This window comes from Delphinus delphis, chromosome 17 (assembly GCF_949987515.2).
Source record: "Delphinus delphis chromosome 17, mDelDel1.2, whole genome shotgun sequence".
Lineage (NCBI taxonomy): Eukaryota > Metazoa > Chordata > Mammalia > Artiodactyla > Delphinidae > Delphinus > Delphinus delphis.
In genome coordinates, this window is record NC_082699.1 from 75,969,725 (window position 1) to 75,986,737 (window position 17,013).

A 17,013-nucleotide genomic window follows, 5' to 3' on the forward strand; every position below is an offset into this window, starting at 1 on the left:
CCTCAATGGCGCAACGAGGCCGTGCAGAATCTGGTACTTTTAAAAAATATATAATTCATATATATATTCATATATAAAACTACAATTCATATATATATTCATATATAAAAGTATAATTTTTAAAAATATAATTTAAAATCAAACACAGAGAGAATATGGTTTAAGCACTGATACATGAATACCTGCTTTAGAAGAACAACAGAGGTGGTACATAGTAACAAAAACTTATGCACAGCCCTTTAGCTTCTTCTGTTGATGAAACAGTGTTGCCGCTACACAATCTGATACTGCAGTGGAATAAATTCTCTGTTCATTCAAGACTTTATCAAGGACAGAGATGATTAATAATTAATATACACATATATTTATTTTGGGGAAAGTCTGAGCAAAAGCAGTAACACCTAAGAGACTCTGGTTCGAGTTCACCTTCCAGCAGCCGCAGTGGCCTTACTTCATTCCCTGGACTAAGCTGTCCCTTCCTGGGGCCTCATGCCTGCCCTTTGTTCAGACTCTTTCCTCCCACTCAAACTTAGCTATTTTTTAACTAACTTTCAAGTCTCCTTTTAAACGTTCCTTCCTCCAAGACATCTCTCCTGAGCCCTCATTCTAAATGAGGCATCTCCTGTCATATTTCCTATGGCCACCTGCACTTTACATCATAGCACGTATTTCATGCCGAACTGGCTACTTAGAAAAGGGAGTTTAGATGTAATGACTGTCTCGCCCACTGGACCAGTGCTCTGTGAGAGCAGGGACTGTTTTGCTCAGGTCATAACCATGAACATGGCATCCAGAACTGTGTCGACTACACAGTCGGCCCTCAATAAATACTGTTTTATTGTTCAATACATAGATGGGGAGTGTCCAAATATCTCAACCCAAATCGTCTATTTCTCAATAAGCTTTCATTGAGCTCCACTCTGTGCCAGCCCTGAGAGGCAAGCCTGGGAACCAGGAATGGATGGAACCCGGATGTCAGGCCCCTGGAGGTAATGGAGAGGTGGTCAGCGCTAGCGGTAGGACAAAGGAAAGCCTGGAGGAGCCTCCTGACCAGGATAAGCCATAAGAAAGTCTCCTGAGATAGGTGATATCTTAGAAGAGACAAAAAACCCGAGCAGGAGTGAGCAGGGAGAGCACTGCAGACAAAAAGGATGTTCCTAGCAGTCGTAGGGGCAAATGCAAAGCTTGGAGGCAACAGAACATACAAAACCCTGGCTAATCCCTAATGCACAGGGTGGCTGGGAGGCAAGTTAGCAGCCAGAATCACAAGAGGATTCTTGGTCGAACAATGTGGTGGTCCCTGTATACTGACGCAAACCCCTTTGGAGAACTTGGCGATATTAACCCAGCTTCCTGTCCAGCTCTATCTCAAGCCCCTCCCTGCCCCAAACTACCCAATGATCGACTAAAACATCTGACACCTCAAAAGGATCAGGGACCCCAATCCTTGACTCTCAGTCTTTCCCGAATTCTCCAAGGGCAAACCAGATTCTGCCACAGAAGACTTCCCATATTGCTTGGCACAACTTCTACGGCCTCAGTTTCCCCATTTTAGAAGGTGGGTGCGGATTGGACTTGCCTCAGTTTCTGTGCAGATTAAGTAAGATCATGCAAAGTGCTCAGCAGAGGGCCTGGCATGGAGCAGGAGCTCGCAAATGCTCATCACAGTCACACTGCCCAATAATGTGTGTCTGTTTCTACCGCAAGGAGTTGGCAGCTCAATGGAAAGGTCTCGTGTTCATCACTTCTGGGTCCCTAGTATCTAGCACCATGACTGGCGCATAGGTGTTGACGAGTGAATACATAAATGAGCAAAAGAAAGAATAAATGAAGGGTGGTGATGACAGGTCTGCAGTAGGAAGACATCTTCTCCAAGAGGAGCTGGCTGCTCGTGGGGGAGATGGAAGTTTTCAGAGCAGGACCCTGCTAATGCCATGTCCTTGTCCTCCCAGGTGCTTTCTAGACAAAAGAGTGGAAGTAGACCTCAGCTCTTCAAAACACAAAGCATCACTTCCTGTGGCATCAACGAACCACAAGCCCACGATTCGCTGTCAAAGTCAGAGGACAAAAGGGGTGACAATGCTTACAGGAAGTCTTGAATCCTTTGAACTATCACACTGAGGCTTAAAAGTCCTACAGGTCATCTCTGCTGGTGCATCGTGCATGGAAACCCAGGCTTCAGAAAGATCCCAGGAAAGAAGAGCCAACACGGAACGGTGCCCAGTTAGCGCTGCGCCCGCAGAAAGGGACAACCTGCTGCTTCCCCAGCGAACAGCCGTCTTGCGGTCTCCTGAGATTTTTAAATTGCTTTTTAGATAATCCGGGTAGCAGCCCTCAACCCACCATCTGCTCTGCTTACATGTCTCCAGGGGTTGGCTAGTTGGGACCTGACGCAGACACACCAGTCCTGGGAGAATCAGAGACTCGTAAGAATTGGCATGACCTTAGAGACCCTCCAATCTATGTCGTAACATACAGCCCGGCTCTGCCTGAGCCCGGCAGTGTCAACTCAAATGAGGCCCATCACCTGTGTGACTCTCCGTTCTTTCACCTACATGACAGTGACAGAATCCTAGCCCCGACTTCATGGGATTGTTTGAAGACCTGAATGAGGTAATAAATACAAAGCCTAGAAGAGTTCCAGGTTCAGTGTTTAATAAACGTTAGCCAGTACAGTGGTTACTACCTTTACTGTTGTTTTTCCAAAGGTTTTCAAGTAGATGCAGTGATGCCCCCATGATATGACGCGCAGCCTCGGAGGTTGCACCCCGTGAAACGTCAACCAAACCAGTTCCACTTTTTCCTTTTATATATCAGGCTTTCCTTTAAGATTCACTCTGAGGAAAGGAAGTCAAAGGTTTTTAAAAACGTTCGAAGATTTCTGATCGAATACATCGTCACCTTGTTCTCACCAAATACATAGCTTCCCAAGACTCTCAACCATCTTGACCCCACTTCAGGGGGAGGGGCACCCATGATGCTCAAAGCAGCCCTGCCCTTTGAAGACCTTTCCATTAGAAAACGGTTCCTGACATCAAGTACTTAAATTATTTCTTCCTTTCACTCCCAGGGTCTTAGTTCTGACCTTTGAAGAAACTAATGGTGCATCTAATTCCTTTTCCTGGGAGGCCATTAGTGATCTCTAAATGGTGAACACACAATTCTGAATCCTTTCTAATTCGTTCAATTACTCCTTGTTGGGTAGAGACGGGGCTTCATTTGCAGGCTTAGGGTACTCAGGTTTGTCAACACGCTTCCAGATGTCCTGGATCTGATACATGGAGTGGAATTCAAAGTCCCTGAGGTCTGACCAGAGCAGAGAGGAGACAGCAACACCCAGCTTCCCTCTGGCACCAGGACTGGACAATGCAAGTCAAGATGAGTGAGCTGGGCAGGTCCTTCTCAAGGTCTGGACTAACGAAACTTGTGAAATTACTGCAAACAGAATGAGTGGTGCATCTCTGAGTTTTCTTATTTCTTGAGTCCCCAGGAAGACCTTTGGAGGTAGGGGTCCGGATGTGGGTTTTGGAAGGGAAGCAGAGTGGCTTCAGAGAAAGAACATGGGATTGGAAGTGAGACAGACTTGGAATGGAACCATTAGCAGCCTACACGGCTTCAGTGATTTTATTTTAGTGTTTGTCAAAGGCTGTTTGCCCATGTGTAAAATGGGAAATACAATATCTGCTTCTCCAGGATAATTAGATGACATGATGGAGATAAAAGGCCTAGTTCAGTCCCTAGGATACCTCAAGGACTAAGCTTAGGTTGATTCATTTTTTGTTTCTTTTTCTGTTCGTTTGTTTAATTCCCCAGTATTTACATAGGTTGGGCCACCTTTTACCTATTTGATATATGCATGATGAGAGGAAGAATGAATGGGGGAATGAACGGACGGTTATGTTGATAGACAAATGGACAAATTCTCAAGAGAGGTAGTTTTGTGGCCCCTTCTTCAGGCTGAGATAAGCAACGTGGAGCCAGCAATGCAGAGCACGTACAAGACTGTATCAGCTTCGCAGTGGGCCAGAGGCAGGCTTAAATCCCGTACTGACACTCACCAGCAGTAGGGCTCCCTCAGGCAAACTGTGTAGTAACCATAATGATGATGATGATCAATAATAATTAGATAGCTCAAAATCATCGAGAACAATACACACACATGTAATTTTTCGTTCCCAAAAACCATAGGAGGCAGATACTATCATTATCTGTTTTTCAGATGTGGAGAGAAGAAGTCATTTGTCCAGGACCATATTGCTCTGAGGGCTTGGGACCGGGAACCACACTCAGACACTCTGACACCAGAGCCCACATCCCAGCCACTGAGCAAAGCCCTCTGAATGTCCCTGTGGCCTCATCTAAGAAGTTTACTCATTCACATGATATCTCAAAGACATAAACGAGAAATCCCACAGGAAGTTCTTATTACAAACAGATGGTAATAAATGTTACCTGTTTCCTTCACCTACATCAACATTCATATTTCTGTATTATTCAGAAGAAGGCTTCCAGACAAAACAGGACACAAAGCAATGCACCATACCCCGCACTAATCAACTCCAACTTCGGACAATTTTGCAAGTCTACCCTTTTGATGAATGGATGACAGCATGGGAGAAAGAGCAATCTCAAAGGGATGCTATTTAGAACACGAGCATCACACAGCCCACTCCACGTGTGTGCACACCTGCACACACACACATACTTGTGCATGCACGTGTGCACACATCTGTGACATGATGAGTAAAGAATATTGTTGCAAGGAAAATCCCAAGAGACGACTATGGCAGGCTGCCACTAGAGACTAAGATTCCATGGAACACACTTCGGGATTTTTTTTTTTTTTGATTGTGAGAAAAAAGGTCTTGATTAGGAATCAGGAAATCTGAGATCCTCAGCAGATTCTTCCACTGCCCAGCTGCCTAACTACTGCAAGGCAAAGTACCCTTTCTCTGCACCCAGTATCCTTATTTATATAGTAAGTAAACTTGAAAGAGTTGATGGGAGAGCATTCCATGAAATGGGAACAGCCAGTGCAAAGGTTCCATGCCCGACATTATCAAGAAACTACAAAGAGACTATCATGAGGGCTTCCCTGGTGGTGCAGTGGTGCCAATGCAGGGGACACGGGTTCGAGTCCTGGTCCCGGAAGATCCCACATGCCGCAGAACAACTAAGCCCATGCGCCACAACTACTGAGCCTGTGCTCTACAGCCCGCGAGCCACAACTACTGAGTCCACGTGCCGCAACTACTGAAGCCCGCGCACCTAGAGCCGGTGCTCCGCAACAAGAGAAGCCACCGCAATGAGAAGCCCGCGCACCGCAACAAAGAGTAGCCCCCGCTCGCCACAACTAGAGAAAGCCCACATGCAGCAACGAAGACCCAATGCAGCCAAAACTAAATAAATAATTACTTAATTAAAAAAAAATGAGACAGACTCTTATGGCAGGAGGTGAGCCAATGAGGGAAAGAGTTAAGTCATTCTGGCTTTACTCATAGTAAATTGGAGAACAGAGAGTTAGAACAGAGGAGCATCACAGTCTGACTTACGCTTTGCAAGGACCATCTGGCTTCTGTGTTGTAAGGGGGCTAGAGATGAGCAAGGGTAGCATCAGGGGGATCAGATGGGGAAGATTATTGTGCAAATCCAGATGGGACAGACGTGACGATGGCTAAAACCAACATATTAGCAATAGAGGTGAGAAATGTCATATTCTGCATAAATTTGGAAGATAGAGTCAATACTATTTCTGGATGAAGTGGACAAGAGGTATGAGAGAGAAGGAAGTCAGGAATTGCTCTAAGATGTTGGCTTCAACACCTAGAAGGATGGAGTTGACTGAGATGGGGCTGTTTGATGGAAGAGGTTTGGGAGGGCAGGAGATCAGGTTTTTGGTTCGGATAGGTCAAGTTTAAGACGCCTTTTAGACAGCAAGATGACAATGGATGGAGAACACCTACAGGACAAATCTGAAGTATGGAAGAGAGCAGAAATTGGTGACATAAACTGGGAAGCCAGTGGCTCACAGGTAGTATTTAAATCCATGGGACCGGGTGACCCAGGAAGTGAGTGTAGGAAAGCACTGCCAAATTGATGGGTTAAATACTGAAAGGAATGTATTTTAATAATAGACAATAAGTATCAAGGGCCATGCACAGTCTTCTATCTGCCATTTATTCTTCGTATTCAGTTAAGTACAGCTCAGCCTATAAATCCTGGGCCCCTCCTGGACCCAAGGTATCCATTCATCTTCTCTCCTTCCCTCTCCCTCCTCTGTCTCTGAACACTTGAGTGTAAAGATTTATCTCAGCTGGGGCAGACAGAGGCCGGAAGAAATCCCATTTGGGCATCTATGCCTAATCCTTATTTGCTCCCTCTGCTGTGTCAATACCCTGCCCTGTGAGAGTATTAGGAGCTCTCCCAGCTACAAAGGACATTGGCTCCATTTCATTACTGTTTCTTATGGGTCTGGAGCTCACTAAGTCATCTGAAGAGAGAAATCAGTGGTGGGATGTGAGCTTTATACAAACCTCAGAAACTACCAACCGATAGGATTTGGAGTGTGATGAGAAACGTCTTTGTCACACGGCTCAGTAAACGTCTCCTTCATCAGGGCCCGGTTCAGATAAGTAACCTCAACCAACGACTAGGAATTCAAATGTGTGAGTGCCAACTACCTGTCAGGCAGTGCCTGCGTTCTCCACGCTTAAGCCAAAGGGTGTTCTAACCCAAACCTGATCCTCCCCTGCTTCAAACATTTCATACTCACCCCTCCTGTAACATCCTTAGAGGAGAAAGTTCAAACGCCTTAGTCTGCATTTCCACCCAATTGTGCTTACATCGTGATTTTTCTCTTGGAGTCTGGTCGCGCCAACAGAATAAAAAAACAGTGTTGATAATACCGGCTTTGGAGGCAAAGAGCCATGAATTCAAACCTTGACTCTGCCCTGGGATAGCCAGGCGTCCTGGAGCTTCCGTTTACCCATCTGTAAAATGAACGTAATGATACCTAGCTCATAGAGCTATCAATAGCATCAAGTGAGTTGACAGAGTAAAGGTCCTGGCACACAGTCTGAGCTCACAAAGTGTCACAAGTTACTGAATGATTTCACGCGGGCTCAGTTATGCCCATGAGCAGACAAATCCCAGCCCTGATTCCTACCTGGTCTCTGGACTCAGATACCCCACTGCCTCCGGACCTCTAGACTCACGTCACCTCTGGCTGCCTGGTCCTACCCCTCCTCGACTTTATGTACCAATTCACCCAAGGGCGCAACTGACTATCACTATGACTTCTCTCCCCCGTAACATGACATTAAAGCACCAATTCTTCCCATTCCACTGCTTCAAGATTTTTCAACTATTCTCCGTCTGAGCTGTCCTCACCACTGTCATTATTTTTCCCCACCCCACCTGCCATCCTCTTTGCTTCCAAAGCATCATTTTTACAACACAAATCATCAAGAAATTCCCTTACTTATATGGTTTCTTCACCCTCCTTGATCAACAGAGTGCAATTCCGCCTCTCCCACTCCATCAAAAACACCACCTCTAGGGAGCCCTCTTCAGCAGTGTGGCATTTCCCAGGGATGCCATGACCTTTATCATCCCCAGGCCTTTGCACATGCTGTCCTCACTGACTGAGATTCCCCTCCAGCCTTCGCCTGACCAGTAGAACCCCCATCTTCTGCGTAACCTGTCGTGATGCCTCCCGAGAGAGGAGATGGTATCCCTGTCCTCCCTCAGCACCTTAGGACCTTGTCCGTGCTTTTTTGTTCCATTTCTGACATCACTTTATTAACTCACATCTCCTTCTCCCATAGCACGTTGGAAACAACTTGAGTTCACGGCTCTTTCTCAATGTTCTGCCCAGAATTCCTAGGACAGAGCCAACAGGAGCAAGCGCTCAAAGTCTCCAGAATGGGTAAATTAATGAGGAAATAAATAAAAGAACAAGAGGCGACCTTGGGTCTGTTTTACAAGGGGCAATTTGTGCAAGAGCTGCGTGGGAGGGATGCTACATACTCCTTCTTGAGAAAGATGACGGTAGAGAAAGCGTTAATGGGTAGAAAAAGGGGGGCGGGCAAGAGATCTTCTCCGAGGATTCTATTTACGGAAGGATCTTTTGTCAAAGAAGTGTGAATAGATTTGGTTAAGCAAATGCCTCTGGGGTCTGTCAGTCTTTGGCTGGAAGGATTCAATTCCCAGTACATCATCCCCTGATTATTCAAGGAAAACATCCAGATAGATGCCAGGCGGCCAGGAAAGGAAGTCTGAGCAGAAGGGAAAGTCGTGCTCTGTAGTTGTGCTGTTTGCAGAAGTGCAAGCGGTTAAAGAAGCTGGAGGTAGGGGCAGTCATCGCAACATCGGAACACCCTCGTCTGCCCAAGCCAAACAAGACATGCCTCATGAAGTAGAAAGCAAATGCAAGGACTCTGGGGTGCAGGCATCCCTGCAAGAAACCCTCCACCTGGCCACCTGCACAATGTGCAAAACTGAGCCAGACTTGGAACCCATGTCAGGCTCTGCTTCCTCTATGATTTAGGGATAATACTACATCCCTTGTAGAATTGTGGGGTTACGTGAAGCTATTTGTAATAATAGAGAATTTTATAATTTTCTACTCCAAATAAATTCTGGTTGATTCTAGTGGGTTGAAACATAAAAGTTTCATGCAATGACACTAAAGAGATTTTTTCAGAGACAGCATAGAATTTCACCCTTTCTGGGAGCACAGCATGCCGATGAAAGCAAAGTTCTGCCTACTTTTAGGAGGAGCAGCAAAGAACCAACTTTCCAGGCATGTCTTTTCTTTTCCCAAACAGTAACTGCAGTGACCTGAGTGCCAATTCCTGGGATCTGTGAGGCCATGGAGACCCAGACATCAGTGACGTGGGAGATTTTTAGATTCCCACGGTTCACAAATGTTCCTCTACTCAAAAGGTGGAGATTCCCTGCCTGATGCCCTGAAGATTCTTAATCAGTGTTTAATTCCTCTGAGCTTTGTAAAATGCTTTCTGCGGAAGTCTAAGACGAGATGGAACAGAGATTTGAGATTAAACGAGGACTGTTAGGGTGACGATCATTTCCTCCCTCACTCTGTTGGATGATTATATATATATATATATATATAGAGAGAGAGAGAGAGAGAGAGAGAGAGGGAGAGGGTTCTGATTACAAAAGTGATATGTATATTGTGAAAAATAAGGAAAAGTACAAGGATGAAAATGTCACCATAATTCTTTCACTAGGCAAAACTATATGTGTGTGCTATTGAAAGTTTATTTTTTTAATTTTTATTGGCGTATAGTTGCTTTACAATGCTGTGTTAGTTTCTATTGTACAGCAAAGTGAATCAGCTATACATATACATATATTCCCTCTTTTGTGGATTTCCTTCCCATTTAGGTCACCACAGAGCACTGAGTAGAGTTCCCTGTGCTATACTGTAGGTTTTCATTAGTTACCTATTTTATACCTAGCATCAATAGTGTATATATGTCAATCCCAATCTCCCAGTTCATACGTTTGTTCTCTACGTCTGTGTCTCTATTTCTGCTTTGTAAATAAGATCGACTATATCAATGTTCTCAGATTCCACATATATGCATTAATATATGATATTTGTTTTTCTCTTTCTGACTTCACTCTGTATGACGGCTATTGAAAGTTTAAAATGAGAAAACGATGAAATGCATTTAAAATTGCTTTTGAGCGACATTTGACAACAGTTGGGAATGAAACCAGAGCAGTTAAGGACTTCACTCTCTTATATCTTCTACTCTGACCCGAGATCCACTCAAAGACCCTTCTAGAAAAGAAACATCCTATAGTTCAGTATAACTCTATTGACTATAGTATCTCACGAGTTTCCCTAAAGCTATTATTTCTTTAGATATGTACTGTGTATTGGAAAGCTAGTAAGAGAGTAGATCTTAAATGATCTCACACAAACACACACACACACACACAATGGTAACTATCTGAGCTGAGGGATGTCTGAACTAACCGTATTGTAATCCTTTCACGATATATACATACATGAAATCATCACACATACACCTTAAACTTACACAATATTATACGTCAATTACATCTCAATAAAGGCAGAAGAAAAGAACTGTGGCATTTTCACTTTATAGATTCCAAAAATGAGATAAAGAAGAGAAAGCAGAATTTCCCCCATTGAGGCCAATACAAATCCGCATGGAGTCCATTAGGTTTCCGACTGGCAAGGAGACCTCTTCCTGGGAGATTAGTAGCGATGAATTTAAATAACTGCTTAAAATATAAAAAGGATCACCCAGTCCAGAGTCCGACCAGGCCAGTGGTCTGCTCCAGCCCTGGCACTGACCAGCTGAGGACCGTCTGGTGCAGAGTTTGCACTGTAATCAATGGGACAGAAAGGCCAGAGAGGGCTTAGCCCACTTTGGCAGCACTGCCAGGCCTGGCTCTCTAACTAGCTGCTTTACAAATATCACCTCATGACTTCCAATAGAGATCCTGCAAAACAAGTAAGGAAACCGAGAAAGTAACTCGCCCACGGGTACCCTGCTAGTTGCAGAAGACGTGCAGATAGATCCAAGGTCTCTGTGTCTTAGACCAGATCTGGGTCTCTGCTCTGCCCTCTACACCACGTCCATGACCACGTGCCCTGTCGTTCTCCTTGAGAGGCCTGAGCGAGGACCTGTGAGCACAAAACTAGAAAGGACCACACTATCCATTGGCTTTCTGTTCCGCCTTTATTCCTCCCCCAGGTTATTAGGCCCTGTGGGTGGTTCTGAGCTCACCAGAGACATTTTAATCTCGGCAGGCCAGCTCTCAGCCCCCTGGAAGGAGCTTTTCTTTACAGATCTGCTGAGCATGTCCCCAGCCAGGGGTTAAGAGGATAAAAGGCTTAAAGCAGCAGGCTTATGAAGTCACAGATTCAAAGGGAAAAAAACAGGAAAAAAAAAATGGGACAGGGTAATTGTTAACAGGAATGTGGATTTGCTAGAAAAATAATCCAGGAGGTCCATCTACATAAGCCCTTGGGCAACTGACGTCTGTTCACCCTCCACAGGAATAATTATTTAAAATGTTGTTTTAGTGCTCGCTTCGGCCGCACACATACTAAAACTGGAACTATACAGAGAAGACAGCAGGGCCCCTGCACAAGGATGACGCGCAAATTCGCGAAGCGTTCCGTATGTCTGAGGTCTGATGATACACACACACACACACACACACACACACACACACACACACACACACACACACACACACACACACACACACACACACACCCCACCCCACACCTTGAGTACTGATGTTTCCCAGAGCGGCCTATATGCCTGAATATGTAGCCAAGGAGTAAAACCTAGCAAAGTAAAGATATTTGAATGGAGACTTCTAAAGATGGTGAGCGTTAAATTGCTTCAAAGAACGACATTGAGACAAATATCTGAGGGACAGAAATCCCTTTATTACTGTCAGTATATCACTGGTTCTTAAATAGCAGTTTTACTAAACAAGCCCCATTTATCATAATTATATCCTTGTTTATCCTCAGTATTACTTAAACAGATATTTAAAATAAAAAACTTATCGCGGGGAGATAAAATGCCATTTTATGGGGAAAGAGAGATCAAATTTTTATGAAAATAATCATCATGGAATTTCACAGAAAGACTCTTAAAGATCATCGAGCCTATCTACCCTCCTTGTGCTAGATGGAACACTTGGCTGTAAGTGATAAAAATCCCAAATCAGACCATGTATAATCCCCACTCCCTTCCAAAAGGGTAGGAATGAATGAGAAGGATCCCAACATATTTTAATAAGAGAAGTAAAGGAAAGGATTGTTTCTGACAGAACCAGACAAATCAATGAATTGCTCTCTGGCAAGCAAAGGTAATCGTATTTCTGAGTCTATTAAGGCACATCAGGGCTGGTTAGCTAATTTCCCAGGGAGCTTAGCTGTTGCTGGGCATCAGGCCACAGTGGGGATGTCAAGGCATAAACACAAGATGGGATTTTCTTTCAGGAATCACTTAACTTGGGAGCCAACCGTTTTCACTCCGGTAGAGACAAGGCAGGTGAGTTTGTTCTGGGGGGATTTCAATCCTAACATTTCTACGAGCATTGGACCTTCCACGTAAGATCTGATCATACTGATTACAGTTCTTTTTTGCGCAACTACTCTGTGGGCAGTAAAAGCATCTAAAACCTCTGAGTAGGGAAAATCTTCTAAATGACCTTGTAGAGAAGGGGTGGAGGAAAGGAGGAGGTGAATCTGCACAGCAAACAATGAAAACCTTCACTCAGGAAGAAAATCGCTTTGATTCAGAGCCTTGTTTGAATTAAGACTGAAAATGAAATCTGAATTCATTTTCAAGGACAAATGTTAGCTCCCTTTCAGCTAACACTGTTAGAAATGAAGGTTCATGCTCTCATAAGCAGGTATGAATTATTAATATATTAATGACTTACACGTATCCAGGCAATGGGTTTTATAATTAATTGTTCACTTAAGCATCTCCTTATTAGAAAATTATTGTAAATGAAATAATAGCTTCCCTTTTGCTTTCTGGCTCCCAGAACCCATGCTAGAAGGCTAGGGTGGCATCTCCACAGGTTCCTGAGCAGAAGGCATGTGCAAAGGCATGTGTTAAGATCCAGTCTCCTATTGGGGAAGAGGAGACGTCACAACCATATAATGAAAGAAGGGACTGTTTTATCTTTATGACTATCATTTAATGAAGAGCCACGTGACCCCACACCTAAGCTGCTCTTGATCTGTCAGGGTGCACCAGGCTCTATGCTGGGCACTGGCCATATGAAGTCACGTAAGAGGGAGTCCTTAGCCTGAAGGAGCTTGGATCCAGCTGAGAAGAAGTTAAAGCCACACATGACATCACTATCATTCCCTTTTTCAGCCCAGCCCTCCGCCCATGGCAATCTAAGAAAGTGTGTGGCAGTTGACATGAATATCTCTATAATCACACGTCCAGTAAAAGATAGGCTGTAACCCTCTTACCCCATCCACTTTTCCATTCCTACTCTTCACTGCACTTTGGTCTTTCAGGCTGGCTCTGCTTCCTGGCACCGCTGAGCCCTTCCTGTCCCGCCCTTCCAGGTCCTCTGCTAGGCCAACGCCCGCCCAGCTTTCAAATGATAGCTTATCTCCTACCAAGACATCTTCTCTGACTCTGCCCACAGACTGGCTTCCTGCTTCTGTTTCACAGCACAGCACCCGAATCTGTCTTTGTTATAGACCGTATCACACACCAAGGTCATTTTCTATGTATGTATCCATCTCCCTCATTAGCTGGTAAACACCTTGAAGGCAGAATATCTTTCATCTTCATCCTTATGGAGCCTAAGCCAATAACGTACGCTTACTAGTGTTTGCGGTCATGCGTGTGTGAGTGGAGGACAGAATAAAACACGTGAGGTGCGCTTTAGAAACAGGGAGAAGGGGGATTCATAAAAACTGGGCTGACTACAGTAGGTGAATGTCAATCAATATACAGAAGTGGTTTGGAGAGGAGGTGATATTGGAGCGGGAACTTGCAGAGGGTAGAATTTTCAAGGCAGATATTGGGGGGGAGGGTCAAGAATGGTCTGAGTACAGACAGTAAAGATAGAAGAAGTTTAAGTTCAAACCGTTCAGTCTCTGAGCACTGGGCTGAGGAGTGAGAAAACAAGATGGTCTCAACAACCCTTTGGGGTAATAACTCTGCTAATAGTGTTAAGGACGGATTGGAAGCCAGGATTTACTAGTAGAAGTGACAATTTAGATAGCATCTACTAGATACCAGGTTCCACGCTAGCTGCTCTGCATATATTAATTAATGCAACTAGTGCCATAACCATTCAGATTACCCCACGAGATAGACTTTGTCATCACCATTTTAGAGTGATAACTGGTTTTAAAGGGACATGTTCTCAGAGCTTATAAGTGGCAGAGTTTAGCTTCAAAGTCAGGTCTGACCCCAAAGCCAGGCTCCCAAGTGCCTCCCTGCCCCTGGCTTTTTATCAGGATGAGTCTCACTGCCAAGTACAGGGGTGGCAATTCATGATGCTTTTGACTGGTTTCAGATATGCTTTTCCTTTGAGAATTCACCTCAGTCAACACAGACCTTGCATAAATGCAAGTTGACTGTTCAAAGCAAACATCACCAAAGAGCAGTATGCATTCTGGGACTAGAAAAACTATTGACAAATATAAATGTGCTATAAGCAAGTAACTCCCTGCTCAGGGCAAATCCTCGCTCAATATTCTCAGTTCTGTATCCACGCGGTTCCAACACAACATCTCACAACGAATCACGAAGGGGTGTCTATCTGGGCAGATGGGGTAAATGAGTTAGCACATTTGTAACACAGGCCCACAGGCACTACTCGTCAACTGGAGAAGCCAGGTGGAACTTGGATGACCACAGCCAAACGCAATCCAAAGAAGGGCGCTCTCCTCCCTTTGCAAGCCCCAGCTCTGATTTCTACCATCCCAAGGACAGTATGGAGCACACGTTTAATCATACATCCTCACACCCCCCCAAAAGGACCAGCTTCCCCAAATCCCACCTTCCTTCTCTTTAATGACATCAGGAGATCATCCACTTTCTTTCACCCAGGCCCCCACCTTGCCTACTAGGTCTGGACTGCAGCTATCACATCCCCACGGAGTGCTTGCTAGGAAAGCAATTACATTTCACCATCCTCATGGCCCCTGTAGGATTCAGAGTGGAAAATTCCTTGGCCCTTGAGCATCAGGGACCACGGCCGTCAGATACTCCCCTGGCAGATGCAGAATCCTGGCTGGCATCATGCCCAGCCTGTCCACAGCTCCCTGTAGGTAGAATCCAGGGGGCTGGGGACCATTCACGTCAAGGTCTTATTGCAGATGGGACCTTAGAGATCCTAGCACTCCCTCCACCCCGGAGAGGTCTAATCGCCTTCATCCAAAAGATGCCCTAGCCTGTTCGTGGAGGTAGCTGAAATGAAACCCACCCTCAAGCAAGTTTGATCATACCGTTATGCCCTCATCCACATCGACGTGTGTGCCTAGAGTTCCACACTCCTTGACACCATGAAATAGTAGCAAGAGCTAGAAGAAAGTTGTGAGAGTTCCCCTTGCTCTGCTAGAGGGACCAGTGGTCTCCAACGGTTGATTTGCATGTTTACCAGTAAAAACATTTTTGGGCATGCAACCCCAATATATGTATATTTATTTATAAATCATATACATGTACAGTTCTACTTGTATATAGTATGCATTATAAACACAAGAAAAGGTATTTTAAAAGATGAGATAAGAAATGTGATAATTCATGTTTTAAAAATAGTTATTTTATGTATTGATGGAACACATAACTTTTGTAATATATACATACACAGTAATAAAATTATACACATAACATATATAATATATTATATATATACGCTGGTAATTTATACAGTAATATACAACAATTAAAATTATATATAATATATTATGCATGTTAAAACACATACACACACACACATATATATATATATACACACACAGAACAGTGATTCAATAGTCTGGTTTTAATTCAGACTAATTCAACATTAGACTTTAGCAGTGAATGCAGTTAAACGAGATGCTTCCCCAAACCACACAGACCTGGAAAGGAGAGAAGAGCACCGCAGGCTTAGCGAGTAATTCACGATTTCCATATTCACCTTCAACCTCCCCTTCCGCCTGCACAGGGCTCTCTTTGTGCTCTGGGTGTGCCATTTTGAAATGTCTTGTTAACGATGACGATTTCATACGAGCTTTAGTCAATATCTGATGGTCAATATACAGTGCAGAAGAGGTACACTATTAATAATTATGGTTACAAATCCATATGTAAGTTCACGTATCTCAAACTACTTAGTGTTGGGCTCGGATGAACTGGTGATTCCATCTCAGTGTGGGACTTAGTGAGATCGTGCACGTAAAATGCCAAATTCAGAGTACATCGTGAAAAAGTAGGAGCAGCTATATTTTAATTGTGTATTTAAAAAAGACATTTTTTTTAATGTGGGGCTTCCCTGGTGGCGCAGTGGTTGAGGGTCCGCCTGCCGATGCAGGGGACACGGGTTCATGCCCCGGTCCGGGGGGATCCCACATGCCGCGGAGCAGCTGGGACCGTGGGCCATGGCCGCTGAGCCTGCGCGTCCGAAGCCTGTGCTTCGCAACGGGAGAGGCCACAACAGTGAGAGGCCCGCGTACCGCAAAAATAAATTAATTAATTAATAAGACATTGTAAATTCTCAGTTTTTGAGAGATCTGGGTACAGGTTTTATGATATGTGGTTTGGGGAGATGGCCCCTAGAAATATTGATCCTACAGACACCTTTTTTATCAGAGCTACCCAGGCAAGCTTCACTTCCAATAAATTCACTTTCCTTTAACACTGACTGACAGATTTCATGGAAAGAGCAAGTAGGAAGACGTGCAGGAGGATGAGAGAAATTAGCATTTTTCTGGTCTTTGTCAATTTATGGCTGATTTTCAAATGCACTAAAAGTTTGGATTTTCCACTTGGCAGGAAAAATAATACAAATTCTTTCCTCATGAACCCAAAATTTCCTATGACCCGTCCTCACCACCAAGATCTGCCAGAGGAAAAACAAAACAAATGTGTAAATAAATACAAATAGCGAAAGCATACTCACCCTCTCTGAAAGAGATCCACGTTATAAAATGTATGTAGCTCTACAGAAAACTCCACCGTTCCTTGTACCTCAGACATGATCTTTTCGGTTCATTACCTAAAAAACAAGAGGGAAATGAACAGCTTGAGATCACATCAGCCAAACACAGAGAGCCTGGGCTTCTGCAACTGGAACTCAAACAGCACTGACGTAGAGGGACAAGGGTATCTGGCCAACGGGACCATGACGTGTCCATTGGACACCATCACCCAGGGGTTCCTATTATAGGACAGACACAGAGAGATGAAGTAACTGACAGGATGTCACACAGCTCACACCTCCAAGAACTGGGACTCAGAC

The 17,013-nt window shown here is 44.4% G+C and overlaps 1 protein-coding gene and 1 non-coding gene across 2 annotated transcripts in view; one reads left to right on the plus strand and one right to left on the minus strand.

Annotated features, from left to right (window-relative positions):
- Positions 1-16,751, minus strand: part of FAM135B (family with sequence similarity 135 member B) — a 160,881-nt gene extending 144,130 nt beyond the window's left edge. The window contains exon 1 of the mRNA XM_060035314.1: positions 16,675-16,751. Within this exon, the coding sequence (XP_059891297.1) occupies positions 16,675-16,751 (77 nt within the window). The remainder of the gene's footprint in view (positions 1-16,674) is intronic.
- LOC132413431 (U6 spliceosomal RNA) lies at positions 11,092-11,197 on the plus strand. Its single transcript, XR_009516729.1, has one exon. It is a non-coding gene; the product is annotated as a U6 spliceosomal RNA (small nuclear RNA).
- Positions 16,752-17,013: the final 262 nt, after the last annotated feature.